Below are 22,718 nucleotides of genomic sequence, written 5' to 3'. Positions count from 1 at the left end.
ACTCCGAGGGCAGCCACGGATCGGCGCCTCTCAGGCAGTGTTCACAGCGGGGGGGGGCAGGCACCGAGGTCAGGGGGGGGGGGGGGGGTTGCGAGGCAGCATCAACCTTCAACACAACAGCGGTCTTCACACTCTGGAAGCGAATATCTTGTTTTCTTGGAGTCAAGGACAGAAGTCCTCAGCACAGAGGGGGGGTCTGATTAAATTCGATTTTTCCTGGCGCCAGCAGGTTGTTTGCTCTGCCGGCTGTGTCCTTGGCTGGTACAGCTATTCGAGGCAGATTCGATCCGAAAAGTGGGCAATTTAGACCAGTCTTGCCTCAATTCGGGCAGAAATACGCTCCAAGTTGGTATCCATCTTCTGCACAAGTTCATAGATCGTGAGCATCCTACTTAAGTGGGCAAGACAAGCACATGCTTGAGTTTCAAAACCAACAGTTCTTCACTGGTCGCTGTCCTCACCCTCCCATCACCCTCCCTCTCCTGGCCAGCGTCCTCACCCTGCTGGCCGTCCACACTCTGCTGTCTGTCTGGCCACAGATTCTCGTCCACATCACAGCGTATTTTCGCCCTTGTGATGGAACGAGGGAAGAAACGGCGTGCATGTGGCAACCATCCCCTACACTGATCTCCTGCAACATCCTCACACGCAGCATCCATGGCATGGAGCAGGGACCTCTGATCTTGAGCTCGATGTTCATACACTCTCCACCTTCAAGTGGAGAAAAACTCCTCAATAGGATTGAGAAAAGGAGAGTAAGGTGGTAGGAAAACTATGACCATCCTTGGATGAGTAGTGAACCAGGCCCTGATGGGCGGGCCATGGTGGAAATTCACATATTCCCATACAATAACATATAGTGGTAGGTGAGGCCCTAAGAGACCTCTCTCAGTTCCAGGGATCAAATCAAAATGAAGGCGGTCAAAGAAGATGAGGATTTTCTGTGTATTGTATGGGCCAAGCCTGGTGATGTGAGTGGCCTCACCATTCTCACATATGGCAGCACACATAATTATATTGCCCCCTCACTGGCCTGGGACATCCTCCTTCGTTAGTCAAGTTCTAGTTTCACCTGACTGTCAATTGCTGTAATAAATGTATCAAATGTTCCAAGTGATTCATATATCGTATTCATGGTATTATGTTCTTGATTGATTTAGACAACTGAACAGACTATTGTGCATGTGATGACTTACACAATGAAATGATGCTGACTCATTTTGGAGCGAACAACCATTAGACTGAGAATCAACAATCAGTTTAGATCAACAAGATCTATTCATGGAATCTGTGCTAAATGAAGGCTACTTGTACTTCATCATTTGAAAGATGTACTGAGACATTGAGACTTGTACTAAGACATTTGAAATTTGATGAAACTAATGAGAAATGCCATTCTGTTGTGAACAATTGCAGAGTGGTTTGGAGGTTTGTCCATGTTGTTTTGAGAATGTATTTCTGTTTCAAGAAATGAGCCAAACCAATGGAGAAAAACTGTAAAATAACAATTTCCTGATTGTATTCATTTAAAAAAAAATGAATTCAGGTCAAATGTGTGTTCATCATATTATTGCTCTCCTCATTTAATTCATTTCATATTTTGATCATGGAGGTGGGTTAATTCAAAAATTCAACAATTCAATTACAAAAAGACCTAAAGAGTTAAGCTGCTTAAAGAATATCTACCATTAAAACTTTTTTAAAGTTTAAATCAATGTAGTATTATGCTTTGATGTGAAGACAATAAAAAACATTTTTTTTACTTTGAGCCTTTTAAATTCTGACAGAAATCAAATAAATCACAGAAACTTGAATCTATTTGAAACCATCATCCAACATGAAAAACTTCTTCTGATCCGTTTCTTCTTCCTGAACCTGAGAAAAACATTAACTGAACAGTTTTTGTCTGAAACACTATTAATTTCTGACTCATGAAGGAGATTTAACAGCTGCTTCACATTTACTTGAACAGAAACAGCAGAAACTTATCATTGAACATTTTAGAGATGCTGCAGTGAAAATCAAATTCAGATACAAAATGTTTGAGACACTAAAGAACAAAGAAAACAGAAATGGAATCAACATTTGTGATTTCAGCTTTCCTGCAATCCAATCCACGTTAATGTTGGGAGTGGAACGCACAAGATCTGAACAAATTTTTTAAATGAACAAATCAGAGTTTTAAAATAATATTTTAGGGTTAAAGGTTTTATACACAAAAATACAAATTTTCTGCTAAAAGAACATCAGAGCATTGGTTTGATCAATTTTTATTTTTTAATGACCAAAGAGTTAAATCATCTCAATCAGTCGGACAGATTTGGAGTTTAGAGGTTTTTGCGTCTCCAGATTCTCCAATATTGAAATACGGGTAAAGTTTCTCAGTGAAAGTGTCTTTGTAAGTGTAGATGTGAGTCATGTCTTCAGGGTTGTAGAAGGACACCTCCCCCCTGTCATAGTCCAGCTGGACTCTGATCTTCTGGAGACTCTTGGTCACAGTGACAGTCTGACCATCACCGTTTGTGTATTTTCCATTCTCAAGATCTAAACACCAGATTCCATCTTTTGGTGAAATAGAACTCTCTCCCTTCCTCTTAACAGACTCTTTAGTCACACCAATGTTCCAGTGAGGATGATCTCCCACCTCCACCTCCCAGCTGTGTTTCCCTGATCTGAATCCCTCAGAGCCAAAAACAGAAACAAAATACATGTTTCTCTCTGGATTGTTAGGAAGCTGCTGAGAAGTTTCTCCAAATCTCACACTGGTCAGATCATCAGACAGATAAAGATATCTGCTTGCAGAGTTTGGGTCCAGGAGGACCGGACTGAAGTGGACCTTCTCCTTCATCTTCTCCCAGACTCTGAAGGACAGGTTGCCCACATGTTTGGCCACATCTATCAGAGCTCCTGAGAGCAGCTGTGGGTCTGACAGCGAGCTCTGGGCTCTGGCTCTGCTCTGAGTGTCTTTCCAACTGCTGAGGAACGCCTCCTTGTCTTTCTGCAGCTCTGCTTCAACAGCACTGATACTTTCTGACAGAGAGGACATCTGCTCCTGGATCCTCTTCATCTCTCCCATCACAGTCTTCCTCTTCTGCTCCTCTTCCTCCCTCAGAGCTGCCAGTCTGGACTCCTCTTCCTCCTTCAGGAACTGCTGGAGCTTGTTGAACTCTGCTCTGATCTGTGTCTCTGTGCACAGCAGCTGCTTCTTGGAGTGTTGAATCATCTGATTGTATGTTTCCTCCACTTCTTTGTATTTGATCTTCTTGTCCTGCAGAGACTTTAAGTCAGATTTCAGCTCCTCCTTCAGCTCTCTGACTGCTTCTTCTACAGTAACCACTTTGTGACTCTGGTGCTGAAAAAACTCACAGAAAGGACAAAAAGCTCTCTGCTCGTCTTTACAGAAGAGTTTGGATTCTCCTGGATGTTTCCTGCAGACCTCCATGAACTTCTGCTCTCCTGTTTTTGTCTCTGATGATTCAGATTTCTGTCTTCCAGCAAACGAGTCAGCAAGTTCCTTCAGGCAAAGGTTCACAGCAGGATGATCTTTAGAAGATTTTCTTTTACAGATGGGACAGTTTTTGTTCTGAGTTTGTTCCCAGAACTTCTGCAGGCAGCTCCAACAGATGTTGTGGTTGCAGCTCAGAGTTACAGGATCATTGAAAGTCTCTGAACAAACGTGACAGTTCAGGTATTCAAGAAGAGCAGCTCTCTCAGCCATTTCTGACCAAAGTCTTTCAGACTCACCAGCTTCTGTCTTGAAGTTCAGGATGAAAATATTCCACAAATCTTTGTTTTTCCTGCAGAGATTTAAAGACCTTCAGTGGCGTCTGAGTTCAGTTCAGCAAAGTCATTTAACTTTCCGTTTCCTCAGATGTCATTTCTTCATTCTCACCAAAGGTGGAGTCAAGTTTTTTTTGTCTTCGTCATGTTTCAAAGTGTTAAATCTTTATTTAAAAACAGTTCATGCAGTCTAAATGTTTACATTGTTTTTCACCTCTTCAAAAACTGTGTATCAAACAACACATTTTTAAATAAAATAAACATGAAGACAACTGTCACACTAACAAATATGTACACTAACTAATGTGAAGAAAAATTCCAGCTTTTTATCTTGTTTATAAACACTTCTACACATTTAAAGAGTTTTTGGGGGATTTGTGTTTCATGAATTCTTGTGACTCAGAAAAAAAGTAATATTTTATGTCTTCATAAGTGGTTTGATTTTAAAATATTTGTTTTTTAATATGAAAATTTATCAACATCTGTAAATCATTGAAAGCTTAATCTGATAAAGTATCAACAGTTTTTTAAAAATAGTTTGATCTAGTATAAAAGGGACTGGAAATTTAGATGAAAGTCAGAAATAAAAATCTTTGAAGAGGCTTTTAGTCATGAATACATTTTCAACAAACAAACTCTCAATATTGTAATACCTTTTTCACAAAAAGTACAACAGTTTTCTTTAAAACATAATTCCTAATAATCCTTTAAAATCTTGTAATTTTAAGTTTTCATGTTTTTCTTTTAGAACAACAGGAAATCTGATTTCCTGTTGTTCTCTCCTTTACTCTTTGTTCTAATATTTTATGATTGCATTTCCATTTGAGAATATAGGAAACAGCTCTTTGAGCAACAGAAAACATGTGAAGGTGTTTGTCCATTAATCTCTGAGGAGAGAAGCTGTAGATTAACATTATTTTAGAGTAGATTGTACGAGTGGCTATTTGTATTAGTGGCTGGAAATATTGCAGCATTAAATTCTTTCATATTATTTAACTCAAACCTATTTTCACAGTTATAATGACAGAAAACCCACTATTCAGTAATCTTCTGTGTTTACAGGGAGATGTTGGTGTTTCCATGGTAACTGAGGATTACTTGATTTTACGTTATTTTTTTAAATACGTTTTTTATGAACAAAAACTTAAAGTAATTTTTAAAAAGCAAGTCATTTTTAAATGTTCTAAGATGACAGCCTAAACCAGATGTAAGTTGGATTTATGTCATAGACCTACAGGATACTTAAGTTTTGACTACTATGTGCCCTTTTAACCAGTTGGAATTAAACACTGTATAAATTATTTTAAAAAAAATATTCTCAAAGATAAATTTAGATTGAAGAAGGGGGGGGGGGGGGGGTAAGTACAAGGAATGTGCAGACAAACAATCATACAGCAACAGAGACGGGCGGGATAATACATGGTATTATGCATAGGTGACATTCCAATATGTGAAATGTATTCTATATATCAACATGTACTTTTTGACTTTCAGTACGCTCTGTACATTGTCATGGGGGCCAAATGTGATTTCAGTGAAATGTGTGTAAATTGTGATCAGTTTGTGCCGAGTGAATTCAAGGCACTTTTGGGTTATGGTACAAACTGACCTTTTGTATATTTTTTTTGTATATTTGTATATTTATTTATTTATTCAAAGGAAAACATGCAGCAAATAAGATGATGGAGTCTTCTTTCTGATAACCAGCTTTCCAATGCCAGTGAAACTGGAAATATGAAACAAACACCAATAAACAGTTAAAAGATATTGCAAATATACCGGTATATCTATATAAATTGTAGGAAAGAAATCGTCCGTTTTTCAGTTCTTTCATCCATGCGTGTTCGATAGTCGAGAGTGGTAAAACAAACAAGGATTCAACCGGTTTAAAAATACACGGAGTTTATTTCCCTGACAAAAGTTCTAAAGCACAGATTAAAACATTAATGCAGATATATCTGGATTCTCAAGTAAAGATCTACTGACGCACAAGTTTGAAGTTACATGCGAAGTACTCGTAGATTTTCCTAAGAACAATGGAAAACTTTAAAACCAGTCTTTTTAAGATGTGTTTGAATCTCCGTCTTCCGGAAAGATCATGGTCGCTGGATCTCCGCCCCTGGTCGCTCTGATTCGTCAGCTGATAGCCCGCCTGCTTCCTCTGGCCAATAGCTGACGATTGCCAGCTTCGGATCCGCTCCACCTCCCGGGGGCCCGTTTGACCGGCGCACACGGTCCGATGATCAAAAGAGTCCCCATCTGGTCAGAGTAAATCATTCCTGGACAACTCAAGGTTCCTTTTACCGGTGTCCAGAGCAAAGGTCATCTCCAACCTCCACATGAGAACACGAATCTTCACACTTTCAGGGGAAGAATCTTCAACCCAGATGGTACGGATATCGCCCATGGCATATTTATTGCACCTATGAAAAACACCTAAGTTTGCACAAAGAACATCCTGCTTCTTCACAGGATGCTGCAACCATAAAGCAAAAAGGAATGTCACACGACCATAAATCTGGATAGTTCAAAATAAGTTCACTTCACACTAAGGATAAAGCTGTAACATAATAAAGAATACTTCACACTAAGGATAAAGCTGTAACATAATAAAGAATAAGATATTAAAACATACATTTTCTACAATATATATGATCTGCAAATATATAAAAATGTTATTCACACTTTCAGATAAGATGGAGCAAATACATTTAAAAACAATTTCATTTAGTGAATTTAAAAAGAGAAACGTTGATTTAATAAAAAATAATACACACAGTTTTGAATCAATCAAGTCTTTATTACTTTTAGGTTTGTTGATTATGGCCTACAGGTAACAAAAAACCCAAAATTAGAAAACTAAAAACTGAAAACACACAGAAAAATAAATCCTAAAAAAAACCTGTCATAGTTTTATGTTTTTCCTTAATCCAATATAAAACAATGTTTTATTTTTATAATTTAAAGAAAATGTTTATCTTTGATGTCTTTTTTTAACTCATGAGGGAACTTAGGACATTTTGATAAAGCTTTATGACTATAAATAATACATTTTTACATCATTTTCTGCAATTATAAACTATTTTTACTTCAACTTAAGGTAGTATCTCATTTAAAATCTAACTAAAACGTAATTATAATATTTTCAATCAAGTTTGAAACTTTATCTTTGATAAACTGATCACAAACATGATCTGATACTGAATATTTCAGAAATATCAATTATCTGCTTTGAATAAAGTCTTTTTTTTTATTTACAATTTTTGTAGCATTAAAAAAATAGTGCAATAAAAACAAAAATCACAGAAATTCAGACGTCAGTGCTGTTGAACATAACCCCCCCACAGCAAAAACTACCGTTAACACAAACCCACAGAAACACATCAGGATCAATCTTAGAAAAAGTGTCCAGGTCCCAAATTTGTGCCTAAAATACATCACAAAAAATTAAAATCTTTAATCCAATTAAGCTACAATCGTATGCACTTAAAATGTATTTAAATTATGCAATAATTCCTTTTTAAATTTGTCAAAACCCCTAAACCTTTCCATTGGCATAAATTAATTTTCATACTTTAGTTCCCGTTCAAAAAAAATACATCAGGTAAAACCTTTTTCATCAAGTAAAAATATAGAAATTCCATCATCGACCTGCTTCTGTTTTGGCTTCTGTGACCCCTTAACCCCCCCTCATAACTCCTGATGGTGGTTTCTGCTGCCATGTTTGTTCAGCCAGGCCTGCAGCAGAGGAAGGTTCCTGTCCATCCAGCGGATGTTGTCCTCGATGGTCTCGTAGCTCTGCTGGATGCACCTCATCTGAGAACCCGCCTCTTCTGTCAGGGAGTCGAAGAAGCTTCGTATCTGAACGCAAGAGCACAGCAATAAACAAAAAACACACCAACACAAAAGTATTAGATCTGCCAGGTCCTCTAGCAAAAGTGGCCTGAAATGATCTCTGACCTCGTGAAGCATCTCTCTGGTGGAGTACTGGTTGGTTACTCCGGCTACCAAGTGGGATATAGTGCTGGATCCCAGGTCAAACCTGCAGTTAAACACAGAATAATGTTAATGCATTGAATTTAACTCCAAACTTGACCTCCTCTTTGGAGAAAACAGCAGCACTGAGTTGGTTTTTAGGTTTAGCCCATCCGTTGATTATCCTGTTCCATCCTGGTTAGGAATAATTGCTGGAGCCCATTCTATTTTTCTAATTTAGAGGCACTAATCAGAGATACGTGCACTAGAAGAAGATGCAAACTTCACACAGAAAGGGTCCAGGCGGGATTCTAACCGAGGTGTCCTGCTACCAGAAAATCAGGCAAACCATAAACAACTTTTCCTCTTTTAATTCTACTCATGAAAGCCATTTTGCTACTAATCCAGCACATGACATTCAGTTTGGGAACAAAGTTTTGGCCTCTGATAGAAAATTATCAGAAAGATCTTAATTTTTTCTGATTTCTTTTATGTTTTAGCAACACATTTTTTAATTATTACTAAATTATTTACAGAGGAGTAAAGGTTTTTTTATAGAACTTGATTAAATAAATGCAATGATGTGTTTTCCTTCATCAGACAAAAATAACCTTTTTTATTGTTATCCTTATTTTATCTGACTAAAGAAAATAATGTAAATATGTTCAGAAGACCAAAATATGTTGATGTTTATACAAAATCTACAAAAAGTACTACTGGATGATTCAGAATTGTAAAGTAACTGTTGGAAATGTGTCATGTGCTCAGAATAAAGTTTATTTTGTATCATTTGGTTTTAAAGCATTGATGTGGATTAGGGATGGGTATCGTTGGGATTTTATCCGATACTGAACTGGTACTTTGAAAAACAGAGCCGGTGCCTAAACGGTACTCGAATCGGTTCCCCAAAAATTGAAAAAACACATCACCAACTTTTTCCAAAAACATTTAAGTGTGACAAAGCAGCGACACAGGAGCACAGGAGAGCGTTTGAAAGTGTCTCAGATGCTCGATTTCCTTCTTTCTGACAGTCATCTGTTTCCAGAGAGCACGGATTTTACCGCTCATCACCATGACAACAATCTTTTTTCTGAGAATTCTTCAAAGTGCTCTTGTGCAGCAGGACGCTGAATTAGAAAGTTTTGATGTAAGATGTGCGCTCTGCCTTCAGCATTTTGACTGAAGCTCCGCCCACCCTCACGGCCTCACCCATCCTTATATGAGCCCACCCACAATAACTGGAAAGGTAAAATGATTGGCTAGAATTGTGCCGCATAACGAAGCACAACAATGAAGCATCGAGATGCCCGTTTTTATACAGTGATGCTATATTATTGTATTTGCAATATCTCTGCACCGTTTTGGGACCATCCCTGCTGTTTGAAATGTTCATGTGTGATGAGTTCACTGACTTCTGAATCAGCGTGTGCCAGTGGGTTCTGAGGAAGTCCCACGCCAGTTTAAAGCCATGAGGATTCCTGGCGACAGAGACGATCACATCTGGGAGGTCCTGGGTCTTCATCACCTCCCCGTTGAGGCTCTGCTCCATCATCCTACAGAGAGGAGAGGTTTAGCTTCAGTCCAGTAACCTTGAAATCCGATGTACTCATTTGCTGAGACTCACCACTGAAGCTTGTCCGTCATCGTTGTGACCGCCATGGCCCACTTTAAGCGTCTCTTCACCGACATCTGCAGAGACGTGCGGTACTTCTCATACAGGAAGTCCCACCCCTCCCGTGTGCGAGCTCCAACCATAAACACGGCCATGGTGATGTCCACAGGGAGGCTAAAGCCACAAGCATGTCAGTTCAGACTAAAGACGGAACGGTTTTACACACTGCTGTGACCTCTGACCTCATGGTGCCATCAGAATCCCTCCACTGGTTAAAAAGCCGCGTGGCTTTGGTCACACAGGGACTGTAATTCCTGACGCAGGCGAAAAGCAGCAGGTAACTCCTCAACACTCGCTGGGACACCGAGCCAGAGTCGTTCCACTCCTGCTGATCGATCAGCCCCCGAAACAGATCCACGATGAAGCTCTGAAGGAGACGAGCGGACGCAGGTTTACCCCTCAATGTTGGATCCACTGATCTGCACTAGCAGGGACGTCAATCAGTGAAGTTCAACCTTTTTCAATTGTAAGCACGAGATAGACACAACTTTACGATCTGTTAACTAATGATAGATTATTTTTTTTAAATAATTATTTCCTTGTTTAAATTGTTAACTTAATTTATGAAATTTTCTTTCTTTTTTTAAATTTCCCCCTGTAAAGAAAAAGGCATTGAAGCAGCAACATATGAAAAAATGATTACAAAATGATCTATAGAAAAGAACAGATAGAAAAACTGATGGTAAATTTAGATCAGTGTTTTTCAACCTTTTTTGAGCCACGGCACACTTTAACCTTGACTAAAATCCCGCGGCACACCAGCATCCAAAAAAAAAAAAAAAAAGGAGAAACTCATAGTCTGTATGGATCTACAGCCCTTCTGCAATCTCACATGCATTTTTGTGATAATTGTGGCAGAAAAAGCTGAAAGTTGCAGCTGTTTTTTCTAAAAGACACAATAAAGGTTAAGTTAAATATTCAAAAACTGTTTGATGTGTGTTCATTGTGGTTTCAAGACGTTTAACACGAAGACTCAGTGTGCGCTAAGATGCTGTCACTTTAACCCAATGCATCATGGGAGTAGTTTATGGGAGATGAAAATGTTTCATTGCTTCATTGTTTTGTTCACTTTCTCCACGGTCTGACACCGGATTCTGCGGAAAGCTACACCGCTAAAGACAAGCTTGTTGGAACTGAGAGACTTTATGAGCTAAATCGGAATAAGGAAGTAAAGACTTTAACCACTTCTGATTGGTCAGACTGACGATGTGTGATTAAGCTTTCAAGAATGATTGGTGGAGACAGTTAAAGGGGCGGGACTTTTCCAAAAACAGCTGACGCTACGGCTAAATCGCTGTACCGTCATTCTTAACAAAATGTCTTTGATAGAATCAAATAAACACAAAGAAAAAAGTATTTTACGATCTTTCATATTCCTAACTACTCAGTGTTTTATCAGGGCCTGTTTGGATGAACACAGAGCTGATATCCTGGAGATGGAAAATGTTTTTAGATCAGTGAATGAGGGCAAGTTCCCACAGCACACCTGACCATCGAAAAACACTGATTTAGAGGAAGAAAAACTACCATAAATACTACAAAAAAACTTTTTTTGCTGTCTATAATTTTCACAGTTTATAATTACTTGTTCACATTATGATGATAAATAACTCACATTGCAAAATTTGAACACAAATTCCTGAAGATTGTAAATCCTAGAGTGAACATTGATATTTTTATCTATTTCCTTCTGCTCTTCAATTCTTCTCAAACCTTTAAAGTACAGAGTTTTGTTTATGCTCCCGTTGTGACACGCCACAAACCTTCATCTGGTTCTCCAGCTCAGGCATGTCTCGCTTCTCCATCAGTTTGTAGAGAGGTACAAGTTCCCCAAAGCCCTGCCAGACCGCCATGATCTCCGTCTCTCTGGACAGGTAAAGGGACAGCTCCAGGGCCGTGTCCAGCCTCACCTTCTCTACACTGCACATAACAAGTGACCAGACTCAGTTATGAACTGTGACTCCGCCCAGAGGAGATGAAACAGGAAGTGTGTTCCTGCAGGAGACGGACCTGACCAGCTGGAAGACGTTGTGGATCAGGCTGGCCCGGTCGTTGCCACTCAGGGCTGTGTGGTTGTGATGCAGCAGGGAGATGATGGAGTTCCAGCCCCCACCGCCATAGTGGACCATGTAGTAGCCGCTCATGTTGACGTTGAACTTCACCCAGTCCACCTCCTCTGGCAGGTACAGGACGTCTGAAAGGGAAGAGACATAGGGTGAGGGGGGGAGCTCACGGATCTAGTCGTGTTTGTGAGGAAGAGTCTGCAAACATTCACCAGATTTTGTTTTCAGAAGGAAACGGTGGACGGAGCGGGAGGCGCTGGTCATATACGTCAACGGGATCTGCCACAAGAACCTGCCGACACACAGATTGATCAAACTTTTACAGGGAATTAAATAGTTTTTACTCTGTCTCTATTGGTTTATAGAAACACAAAAGAAATCCGATTTTTTTAAGATATTCTCGTATTCGATATGAAGCTTCTTGGCTTGACCATAGTCTCTGGAGACGGTGAGGCGCTAATATAAATAAATACTCCTTGGCCAACAAAGTCCTTTCCTTTATTAAAAACAAAAAAACAAAACTGATTCTATGGCCTCATAATTCATTCCAGGTCAATGCCATAAATGAAGCAGAGGAAACATCCTGCAGGTGAACAGATGCACTATGTGACACCGCCAAAACAATGGTTGAGAAATCCTACTGCGGTACTTTGGAATGTTGACAAATTTACATGAAATTGAAAAGAAATCTGATCGTTTACAGCCTCACAGTGTTTCAGTCCATTTACTAATGTTTTTCTGAACGTCTCTTCCAATCTTGTTCAAATTTCCAGTTCAGAGCTCCTGCCGAGGTTACAGATCTGCACTTGAGGTTCCTCACATCTGCTCTCCTTCATTTTATCTCCAGCAGAAATGATTGACAGATGACATTTTTCACTCATGCTGTGAGGATTTCCCTGACAATTTTTGATTTTCATTTTTAATCATTCAAAGTAAAAACGGTCATATAAACGAGAGCACGAGCAGGGAAAATATTAGCTATGTGGGCTACAGTAGGATGTTTCTACTTTTATAGCTGCTGTTGTTCTGGCTTTAAGATATAAATAAGGAAAAGGGATTTATTTAGGAATGACTTATGGGTATATTACCCTTCAGTGAGGGAGGGGTTGTCCGTCCTAAGGAACCGCTCCTGACTCAGCCTGACCTCCCGCCCTTTGACCTCCACGGTGACCAGCGGGAAGCCCTCCTGCAGCGTCCAGGTGTCCATGATGGCCCTGACATCCAGCTCATCACCCGAGTACCACTTCTGCCGATCAGTCCACATCCCTTAAGCTCAAAATGCATCAAATGCGCTCAGAAGCTTCACATTGTAACTTTAAATCAGATTTAATGAATACGGTGAAGGCTAAAAAATAGGTAACATTGATAATCAACGAAGCCACATGAGGACAGAGTGTTTTTTTCCATCTGATATTCTTGCTAAAAGCGTTTGGAGCAAAACTCTTTGTGCTTCATTCGGCCTTCGTCCAAATCATCTGAGCTGCAGATCTGAAGACAAAAAGCACAGGATTTGAGAAAAAAAAGTAAATTAAACAAACTGAAAACATGCAGCAAAGTCTTAAACAGCAGAACAAAGATGGTACAGTGTTTAACAACCAGTATGCCATGAGAAAGCATCAGATGCACCATGGGAAATGATTCCATGTTCCTAATTAGTCTAGAAAACATTTACCACTGCCAGGTTATCAACTCTGAGTTTATCCAAACATCATACTCAGTAGTTAAAATATTAAATTTCATAACAGATTTTTCTTTGAGTTTTTTTATGCTTTTTTGTTTAGATAACAATGCATGCAATTAATATAAACTAGAGTTTTTTCATTTCTTCTTTTATAGATAGCTTTGTGAATGTTATCAGTGAAGAAGTGCACCCATGCTCAAAAAGATTTTAAAAAAAACTACATACTACAACCAAGAACAGCACTAACCTGCAGAAATAGAGTAGCATCTCTTAGTACACCTATTCGATTAACAAAAAAAGCTGCTGTCATTTTTACAAAAAAAAAAAAACATATAAAAAGGATCAGAATAATTTTTTTAATTTTTCATCATTTATTCACTGACTAAGGACATCTCCTTTTAAAGTTTGAAAGAAAACCAAAAGGGTTTTATCAACAAAATAAATGTGAAAATTTACAGTAAAGTCTGCAGATGGAAAATAACAGAGAAATGTTTATTTTTTATTTTTTTTCATCTTTAAACTATGAAAATCTCTTATTCCTAATAAGCAACCTGCAGTCATCTGCTGGTAAAAAGCATAAACATTTTTTTATCTAGTATAAAAGCAGAGGAAAAACACTGAACAGAGCTGTTACTACATGGTTAAACATGATCTGCTGCTTTACATCCATGTAGTTTTCAACCAAAGACCCACTCTGATGAAAATAGTGTTTGGTGTTTTTAACGTGTTTTTGTTGGATTTTTCTGACGACTGAGGACATACATCAGAAAATTTGCTATAAAACTCACTTTCTGACTATTTCTTTATTCAAATTGTGTGTGTTAAAAAATGAAGCACAGAAGGAGCAGAAATGCAAATCCTTAAGATTATCTGATGAGAAAAAGTCCAGCAACTGAGCCAAAAAAGAAGGGAAATGTTTTTAAGAAATGACTAGCATGTAGTGACTACGTAATGACAGATTCGCTCAATCCCCTTCACGACATTGGTGTTAAAGCCATCAGGAAAAGACGTGCTGGTGTACCTTAGGCATGTTGGAAATGGCAATGTGGCGTGGCTCTCTAATAATCCGGATGGTGAAGTTGGCTTTGAAGGCGGGCTCATCAAAACAGGGAAAGGCCCCACGAGCAAAGGTCGCCTCAAACTGTGTTGATGCCATGACCCTGTGAGAAGTAAAGCATAAAATACTCTAGTTTTCTTTTTTCTTTCTCACAATAACTCCAGTTTTTGCTCTAAATGACACTGTTTTGGCCCAAATCTGGGTTTTGTGGACCTACCGGACCTCCCCGGTGCTGGTGCGGTAGCTGCTCTTGTAGAACCCATGGTAGCTGTCAGACAGGTTTGCAGCAAACTCCAGCTGGACCTCATACTTCCTGCCTTTGGTCAGCACCACGTCAGACATCAAGGCGAGCTGATGAAAGCGAGGATACTCCAGAACCTGGAGGACCCTCGTGCCCGCTGGCGCGAGCAACAGCGCGCTTGATATGTGCATTTTCTTTGCGTGGAGAACCACAACGCTGGTGTCTTCGTGCACGTCCAGGTCTATGCGAACGACACCGGTGAAGTCCAGGGTGGTGAGGTTGGGGTGGAGGCTCAGGTCATAGTGGAGTGGGGAGATGGTTTTGGGGAGTCTCATGCGGTCCCAGGGAAACAGCTGTCCATTTGTAGCTACTGGGATCTCCTTGGGTTGGTCTGGACTTGGTATTTGAGCTCCATGAGATGAAGGGATCAGAGCAAAGAGTAGGAGCAGGAGAGTTCCTGAGAATCAAATCTAAACATGAAACAAATCTAAAAATAAAATAACTCCATTGTCTTCAATTAATCTTCCATAATCTAATAAATCTCAGACTAAACAAATGTTATTGTGGATTAACTGGTTTGGAAGGAAACCAGATTGAGTTTCACTTATTACAACTGACTGTTGAACAACTTTTTCAGTCTGTTAGCTAAAAAGTGAGTGAATCATTTATAATCAACATTTAATAAAGTTATTGGTCTCAAGTTGTTAATAAGAGATTTGTCTTTGTTTGGTTTTGGTATTAATATTATCATTCTTTTTCATTGTTTTCAAAAGTGTTTTATTCAGCAAACAGGTCTTTAAAGCTTCAAATAGGAACTTTCTAAGAAGTTTCCAGAAAAACCTGCAGAAGTTTGAAGTCAGACCATCCTGACCAGGAGATTTCTCTTTAACATGATCAAGTTCTAAAATATTCATGTCTTTATCACTTTCTCTTCTGAAATCTAAATGAATTTGAGGGATGAAGGCTTTTATAATATTAAAGAAAAACTTTATTTAAAGAACATAAATGTTGGTAATATTTACAAATGTTTAGTCAAATTTCTTTTAGATTGGTGATAAAATTATCATCTGCAATGTGGGAAATTATACCATTTTTTTCTGCCTTGTTTTCCCAAAATTGCTTAAAAAAAGAATAAATTATTTTCGGCTCTCTTAAACATCCAAAAAATCTAATGATGACGGTTATTTTGAAAAAATCGAAAAAGATCCATAACTGCAGTTTTGCAGCCTATGTGGCTCACAGCTATAGTCACAGGATTGCTGTCTACTGCCCTCTGGTGGTAGCTCGATGTACTTAATTCAAGAGGGTAGAGATTTCTAATTTAAAGTTCCTGATTGTATTTATTAAAAATTATTAAATCCAGGTAAAGTTAATGTTATTTTTTTATGGGATTTTATTTAATAAGCTGAACTCTTTCTTAGTTTCTCACATATTTTACTGATAATTCCCCATAAGGTGGAAGCGTTTGCATTCCAGAGAATGGTGCTAAGACAAACACAGAAGGTTGAACACTAGAACAACACAAGCTGAAAAGTGGCAGAGGATTAAACATTATAAAATTATGCTGGCAAAATATATCACATCCAGATGCAGGAAAGTTCAACCAGCTTTCAGTATAAGATTCTTAACAAGAAGCTTGTGCTGGCCTGTTAATGTTTGAATTTCTATCAGTAAAACACAGTGGTGGAAGTGTAATGATGTGGACTGAGTCAATCACCAGCTGTTCTGTGCATCAGAAGTTAGTCTTGACAGCCACAACTTGAAATGGATCATGCTGAAAGAAAAGAAGCCAAACGTCACCAACAAACCTTCAACACACCAACTGAAGTGGTTTTTAGCTCTTAGATGTAGAACATTTACTCTTTTACTCACTGTTTGGGTGTTTTGGTGCAGATATTGACAGATAGATGATCAAAAAGTCTAAATTATACATTTGTGTGACCTGAGGATCTGGCCCTCCATTGTGGCCCTCTGGCTAAAGGAAAATAAAATGAGAATTTATTTAACAAAAAAGAAGAGTGACTAAACATTGTCTTTTTTATTTACATGTTGTACTGTTCCAGTAATGCAAAGAATCTCATCCAGATTTTCATAAAGTTTTTTCAAATCAAGAAAAGATCATGTAGAACTGCTGGGCAAGACCCTTAACGCTGCTGCCTCCCGAGCGCGGCTCATCTGCAGCTCCCCACTCCCCCAGGGGATGGGTCAAACGCGCGAAACAAATTTCGCATACCTAGGTGTGTGACAAATAATGGAACTTGAACAACATTGGGGCATTTAAAAAAATTTGATATTACATCTTCTAACCTACAAACAGAATTGATTCATTTCTGTTTATTTTCTTTTTCATGGCTGTTAACCATGAAAAAGGTTTTATGTTGAAATTTATTTAGAAAACTAGAAAATGCTCCATGGCTGCTGTCTTCTGCCCTCTGGTGGCAGCACGATGTACTACATCAGAGTGGATGAAGAGGATTTTCATATTACAGTTTTTCTCCATTGGTTTGGCTCATTTCTTGAAACAGAAATTACATTCTCAAAATTCTAAGATTATTTGGCAAAACAGTCTTACAGTTTAGCACAACACAATAGATCACTTGCAAAATCTAATATATCTCTCAAAACTGTTCACTCATGCTTCAAAACTAAATTCCTTTCCCATGTAAAGACTGAGTGCCACCAAAATGGCAAAGATCCTTCTCAATTGCTTTGGCTCATTTCTTGATCAGACCGGACGTTCTCAGCACTCTTGGTGCTTTTGCCAAAGTAATGTGGATGGTTCGGCACAACACCATGGTTCACCTGAAAAGCCATTTCTCTCCCAAAACAATTCACTCATGTGTCAAAACTAAATTTTCTTCTCATTTAAACAGTCAGTGCCCCCAAAATCCTTCATCCCTTTGGCATTGTGTAAGCACCTCAAGTCAAAATTATTAGATGTTTTGTCACTATAGCAGAGGCAAGGCAAGTTTATTTGTAAAGCACAATTCATACACAATGTAATTCAAGGTGCTTCACAAAACAGAAAAATGCATTAAAATCACAATGCATGATAGAAATAATCAACGTAAAATTTAGTTTAAAAGAAAAGAAAAAATTTGAAAATTGATTTAAAAATAAAGGAAGGAAAGGAAAGAAAAGTGCAGATAGGACTTTTCAGTCATATACACGGCTAAACAGAAATGTTTTAAGTCTAGATTTGAACATGAACACAGAAGAGGCCTGTCTTACGACTTCAGGGAGGCTGTTCCATAATATACTTTATAATTTAAACACAAACCAAAAACTATGACAATGATGTGCAGCCTACAGTGCTGTAAATAATCAGAATCAGAATTAATTTATTGTCATATGCACAGCTTTACACCGACATACGAAATTAGTTCCAGTACAACCTGAACAAGATCAGACATACAACAGATACACATATACAGTTCAGAGTTGGCTGAGGCTGCAGCAATAAAGGTGCTGCCTTACTAGGATGGGTGTAGATGGGTTACCAATGGGGAGGGTCTGGGTCATTGGTGACAGAAAAAAAGTCATACCTCAACACTGTTGTTACAATGTGTAGATACAAGAAAAAAACTACACCATCTAAACACAGAAGCACATATTCACACGACACACAGTACACGAGGGAGGTAGTTAGGGGGGGGGCCCTCAGCGATACACTCCGAGGGCAGCCACGGATCGGCGCCTCTCAGGCAGTGTTCACAGCGGGGGGGGGCAGGCACCGAGGTCAGGGGGGGGGGGGGGGGTTGCGAGGCAGCATCAACCTTCAACACAACAGCGGTCTTCACACTCTGGAAGCGAATATCTTGTTTTCTTGGAGTCAAGGACAGAAGTCCTCAGCACAGAGGGGGGGTCTGATTAAATTCGATTTTTCCTGGCGCCAGCAGGTTGTTTGCTCTGCCGGCTGTGTCCTTGGCTGGTACAGCTATTCGAGGCAGATTCGATCCGAAAAGTGGGCAATTTAGACCAGTCTTGCCTCAATTCGGGCAGAAATACGCTCCAAGTTGGTATCCATCTTCTGCACAAGTTCATAGATCGTGAGCATCCTACTTAAGTGGGCAAGACAAGCACATGCTTGAGTTTCAAAACCAACAGTTCTTCACTGGTCGCTGTCCTCACCCTCCCATCACCCTCCCTCTCCTGGCCAGCGTCCTCACCCTGCTGGCCGTCCACACTCTGCTGTCTGTCTGGCCACAGATTCTCGTCCACATCACAGCGTATTTTCGCCCTTGTGATGGAACGAGGGAAGAAACGGCGTGCATGTGGCAACCATCCCCTACACTGATCTCCTGCAACATCCTCACACGCAGCATCCATGGCATGGAGCAGGGACCTCTGATCTTGAGCTCGATGTTCATACACTCTCCACCTTCAAGTGGAGAAAAACTCCTCAATAGGATTGAGAAAAGGAGAGTAAGGTGGTAGGAAAACTATGACCATCCTTGGATGAGTAGTGAACCAGGCCCTGATGGGCGGGCCATGGTGGAAATTCACATATTCCCATACAATAACATATAGTGGTAGGTGAGGCCCTAAGAGACCTCTCTCAGTTCCAGGGATCAAATCAAAATGAAGGCGGTCAAAGAAGATGAGGATTTTCTGTGTATTGTATGGGCCAAGCCTGGTGATGTGAGTGGCCTCACCATTCTCACATATGGCAGCACACATAATTATATTGCCCCCTCACTGGCCTGGGACATCCTCCTTCGTTAGTCAAGTTCTAGTTTCACCTGACTGTCAATTGCTGTAATAAATGTATCAAATGTTCCAAGTGATTCATATATCGTATTCATGGTATTATGTTCTTGATTGATTTAGACAACTGAACAGACTATTGTGCATGTGATGACTTACACAATGAAATGATGCTGACTCATTTTGGAGCAAACAACCATTAGACTGAGAATCAACAATCAGTTTAGATCAACAAGATCTATTCATGGAATCTGTGCTAAATGAAGGCTACTTGTACTTCATCATTTGAAAGATGTACTGAGACATTGAGACTTGTACTAAGACATTTGCAATTTGATGAAACTAATGAGAAATGCCATTCTGTTGTGAACAATTGCAGAGTGGTTTGGAGGTTTGTCCATGTTGTTTTGAGAATGTATTTCTGTTTCAAGAAATGAGCCAAACCAATGGAGAAAAACTGTAAAATAACAATTTCCTGATTGTATTCATTTAAAAAAAAATGAATTCAGGTCAAATGTGTGTTCATCATATTATTGCTCTCCTCATTTAATTCATTTCATATTTTGATCATGGAGGTGGGTTAATTCAAAAATTCAACAATTCAATTACAAAAAGACCTAAAGAGTTAAGCTGCTTAAAGAATATCTACCATTAAAACTTTTTTAAAGTTTAAATCAATGTAGTATTATGCTTTGATGTGAAGACAATAAAAAACATTTTTTTTACTTTGAGCCTTTTAAATTCTGACAGAAATCAAATAAATCACAGAAACTTGAATCTATTTGAAACCATCATCCAACATGAAAAACTTCTTCTGATCCGTTTCTTCTTCCTGAACCTGAGAAAAACATTAACTGAACAGTTTTTGTCTGAAACACTATTAATTTCTGACTCATGAAGGAGATTTAACAGCTGCTTCACATTTACTTGAACAGAAACAGCAGAAACTTATCATTGAACATTTTAGAGATGCTGCAGTGAAAATCAAATTCAGATACAAAATATTTGAGACACTAAAGAACAAAGAAAACAGAAATGGAATCAACATTTGTGATTTCAGCTTTCCTGCAATCCAATCCACGTTAATGTTGGGAGTGGAACGCACAAGATCTGAACAAATTTTTTAAATGAACAAATCAGAGTTTTAAAATAATATTTTAGGGTTAAAGGTTTTATACACAAAAATACAAATTTTCTGCTAAAAGAACATCAGAGCGTTTGATCAATTTTTATTTTTTAATGACAAAAGAGTTAAATCATCTCAATCAGTCGGACAGATTTGGAGTTTAGAGGTTTTTGCGTCTCCAGATTCTCCAATATTGAAATACGGGTAAAGTTTCTCAGTGAAAGTGTCTTTGTAAGTGTAGATGTGAGTCATGTCTTCAGGGTTGTAGAAGGACACCTCCCCCCTGTCATAGTCCAGCTGGACTCTGATCTTCTGGAGACTCTTGGTCACAGTGACAGTCTGACCATCACCGTTTGTGTATTTTCCATTCTCAAGATCTAAACACCAGATTCCATCTTTTGGTGAAATAGAACTCTCTCCCTTCCTCTTAACAGACTCTTTAGTCACACCAATGTTCCAGTGAGGATGATCTCCCACCTCCACCTCCCAGCTGTGTTTCCCTGATCTGAATCCCTCAGAGCCAAAAACAGAAACAAAATACATGTTTCTCTCTGGATTGTTAGGAAGCTGCTGAGAAGTTTCTCCAAATCTCACACTGGTCAGATCATCAGACAGATAAAGATATCTGCTTGCAGAGTTTGGGTCCAGGAGGACCGGACTGAAGTGGACCTTCTCCTTCATCTTCTCCCAGACTCTGAAGGACAGGTTGCCCACATGTTTGGCCACATCTATCAGAGCTCCTGAGAGCAGCTGTGGGTCTGACAGCGAGCTCTGGGCTCTGGCTCTGCTCTGAGTGTCTTTCCAACTGCTGAGGAACGCCTCCTTGTCTTTCTGCAGCTCTGCTTCAACAGCACTGATACTTTCTGACAGAGAGGACATCTGCTCCTGGATCCTCTTCATCTCTCCCATCACAGTCTTCCTCTTCTGCTCCTCTTCCTCCCTCAGAGCTGCCAGTCTGGACTCCTCTTCCTCCTTCAGGAACTGCTGGAGCTTGTTGAACTCTGCTCTGATCTGTGTCTCTGTGCACAGCAGCTGCTTCTTGGAGTGTTGAATCATCTGATTGTATGTTTTCTCCATTGTTTTGTATTTGATCTTCTTGTCCTGCAGAGACTTTAAGTCAGATTTCAGCTCCTCCTTCAGCTCTCTGACTGCTTCTTCTACAGGAACCACTTTGTGACTCTGGTGCTGAGAAAACTCACAGACAGGACAAAAAGCTCTCTGCTCGTCTTTACAGAACAGTTTGGATTCTCCTGGATGTTTCCTGCAGACCTCCATGAACTTCTGCTCTCCTGTTTTTGTCTCTGATGATTCAGATTTCTGTCTTCCAGCAAACGAGTCAGCAAGTTCCTTCAGGCAAAGGTTCACAGCAGGATGATCTTTAGAAGATTTTCTTTTACAGATGGGACAGTTTTTGTTCTGAGTTTGTTCCCAGAACTTCTGCAGGCAGCTCCAACAGATGTTGTGGTTGCAGCTCAGAGTTACAGGATCATTGAAAGTCTCTGAACAAACGTGACACTTCAGGTAGGATTCAAGAAGAGCAGCTCTCTCAGCCATTTCTGACCAAAGTCTTTCAGACTCACCAGCTTCTGTCTTGAAGTTCAGGATGAAAATATTCCACAAATCTTTGTTTTTCCTGCAGAGATTTAAAGACCTTCAGTGGCGTCTGAGTTCAGTTCAGCAAAGTCATTTAACTTTCCGTTTCCTCAGATGTCATTTCTTCATTCTCACCAAAGGTGGAGTCAAGTTTTTTTTGTCTTCGTCATGTTTCAAAGTGTTAAATCTTTATTTAAAAACAGTTCATGCAGTCTAAATGTTTACATTGTTTTTCACCTCTTCAAAAACTGTGTATCAAACAACACATTTTTAAATAAAATAAACATGAAGACAACTGTCACACTAACAAATATGTACACTAACTAATGTGAAGAAAAATTCCAGCTTTTTATCTTGTTTATAAACACTTCTACACATTTAAAGAGTTTTTGGGGGATTTGTGTTTCATGAATTCTTGTGACTCAGAAAAAAAGTAATATTTTATGTCTTCATAAGTGGTTTGATTTTAAAATATTTGTTTTTTAATATGAAAATTTATCAACATCTGTAAATCATTGAAAGCTTAATCTGATAAAGTATCAACAGTTTTTTAAAAATAGTTTGATCTAGTATAAAAGGGACTGGAAATTTAGATGAAAGTCAGAAATAAAAATCTTTGAAGAGGCTTTTAGGCATAAATACATTTTCAACAAACAAACTCTCAATATTGTAATACCTTTTTCACAAAAAGTACAACAGTTTTCTTTAAAACATAATTCCTAATAATCCTTTAAAATCTTGTAATTTTAAGTTTTCATGTTTTTCTTTTAGAACAACAGGAAATCTGATTTCCTGTTGTTCTCTCCTTTACTCTTTGTTCTAA

General features: G+C 39.0%; 3 protein-coding genes across 3 annotated transcripts; all 3 read right to left on the bottom strand.

Moving 5' to 3' along the window:
* Window positions 1–2,255: 2,255 nt before the first annotated feature.
* Window positions 2,256–4,023, bottom strand: LOC111947871 (nuclear factor 7, ovary-like). The gene has a single exon (XM_023958246.1). The coding sequence runs from the start codon at window positions 3,716–3,718 to the stop codon at window positions 2,303–2,305; it is 1,416 nt and encodes a 471-aa protein (XP_023814014.1). The 5' UTR covers window positions 3,719–4,023; the 3' UTR covers window positions 2,256–2,302.
* Window positions 4,024–7,016: 2,993 nt separating this feature from the next.
* Window positions 7,017–17,991, bottom strand: LOC110015599 (endoplasmic reticulum aminopeptidase 1-like). The gene is made up of 13 exons (XM_023958342.1): window positions 17,970–17,991; window positions 14,446–14,926; window positions 14,193–14,331; window positions 12,951–12,978; window positions 12,579–12,756; window positions 11,703–11,782; window positions 11,438–11,621; window positions 11,191–11,347; window positions 9,610–9,794; window positions 9,380–9,541; window positions 9,168–9,308; window positions 7,741–7,822; window positions 7,017–7,641 (listed from the first exon to the last, which is right to left on the bottom strand). The coding sequence occupies exons 1-13, from the start codon at window positions 17,989–17,991 to the stop codon at window positions 7,471–7,473; spliced, it is 2,010 nt and encodes a 669-aa protein (XP_023814110.1). The 3' UTR covers window positions 7,017–7,470.
* A 1,645-nt stretch (window positions 17,992–19,636) lies between these two features.
* LOC111947870 (nuclear factor 7, ovary-like) lies at window positions 19,637–22,156 on the bottom strand. The gene has a single exon (XM_023958245.1). The coding sequence runs from the start codon at window positions 21,854–21,856 to the stop codon at window positions 20,438–20,440; it is 1,419 nt and encodes a 472-aa protein (XP_023814013.1). The 5' UTR covers window positions 21,857–22,156; the 3' UTR covers window positions 19,637–20,437.
* Window positions 22,157–22,718: the final 562 nt, after the last annotated feature.

The sequence above is a fragment of the Oryzias latipes genome, chromosome 9, assembly GCF_002234675.1.
Source record: "Oryzias latipes chromosome 9, ASM223467v1".
NCBI lineage: Eukaryota > Metazoa > Chordata > Actinopteri > Beloniformes > Adrianichthyidae > Oryzias > Oryzias latipes.
The sequence above is the reverse complement of the archived record's forward strand: the minus strand, read 5'-3'. Positions and strand labels throughout refer to the sequence as shown.

What these genes read in the sequence shown, in the direction of transcription:
- LOC111947870 (XM_023958245.1), bottom strand. Translation starts at nt 21,856, where the DNA reads ATGGCTGAGAGAGCTGCTCTTCTTGAATCCTACCTGAAGTGTCACGTT.
- LOC110015599 (XM_023958342.1), bottom strand. Translation starts at nt 17,991, where the DNA reads ATGACCCAGACCCTCCCCATTG. An exon ending in CCATTTCCAACATGCCTAAG is followed by an intron (nt 12,979 to 14,192) that starts GTACACCAGCAC and finishes TTTTGTCTTCAG; the next exon opens with ATCTGCAGCTCAGATGATTT. An exon ending in CCTTCTGAAAACAAAATCTG is followed by an intron (nt 11,622 to 11,702) that starts GTGAATGTTTGC and finishes CTTCCCTTTCAG; the next exon opens with ACGTCCTGTACCTGCCAGAG.
- LOC111947871 (XM_023958246.1), bottom strand. Translation starts at nt 3,718, where the DNA reads ATGGCTGAGAGAGCTGCTCTTCTTGAATACCTGAACTGTCACGTTTGT.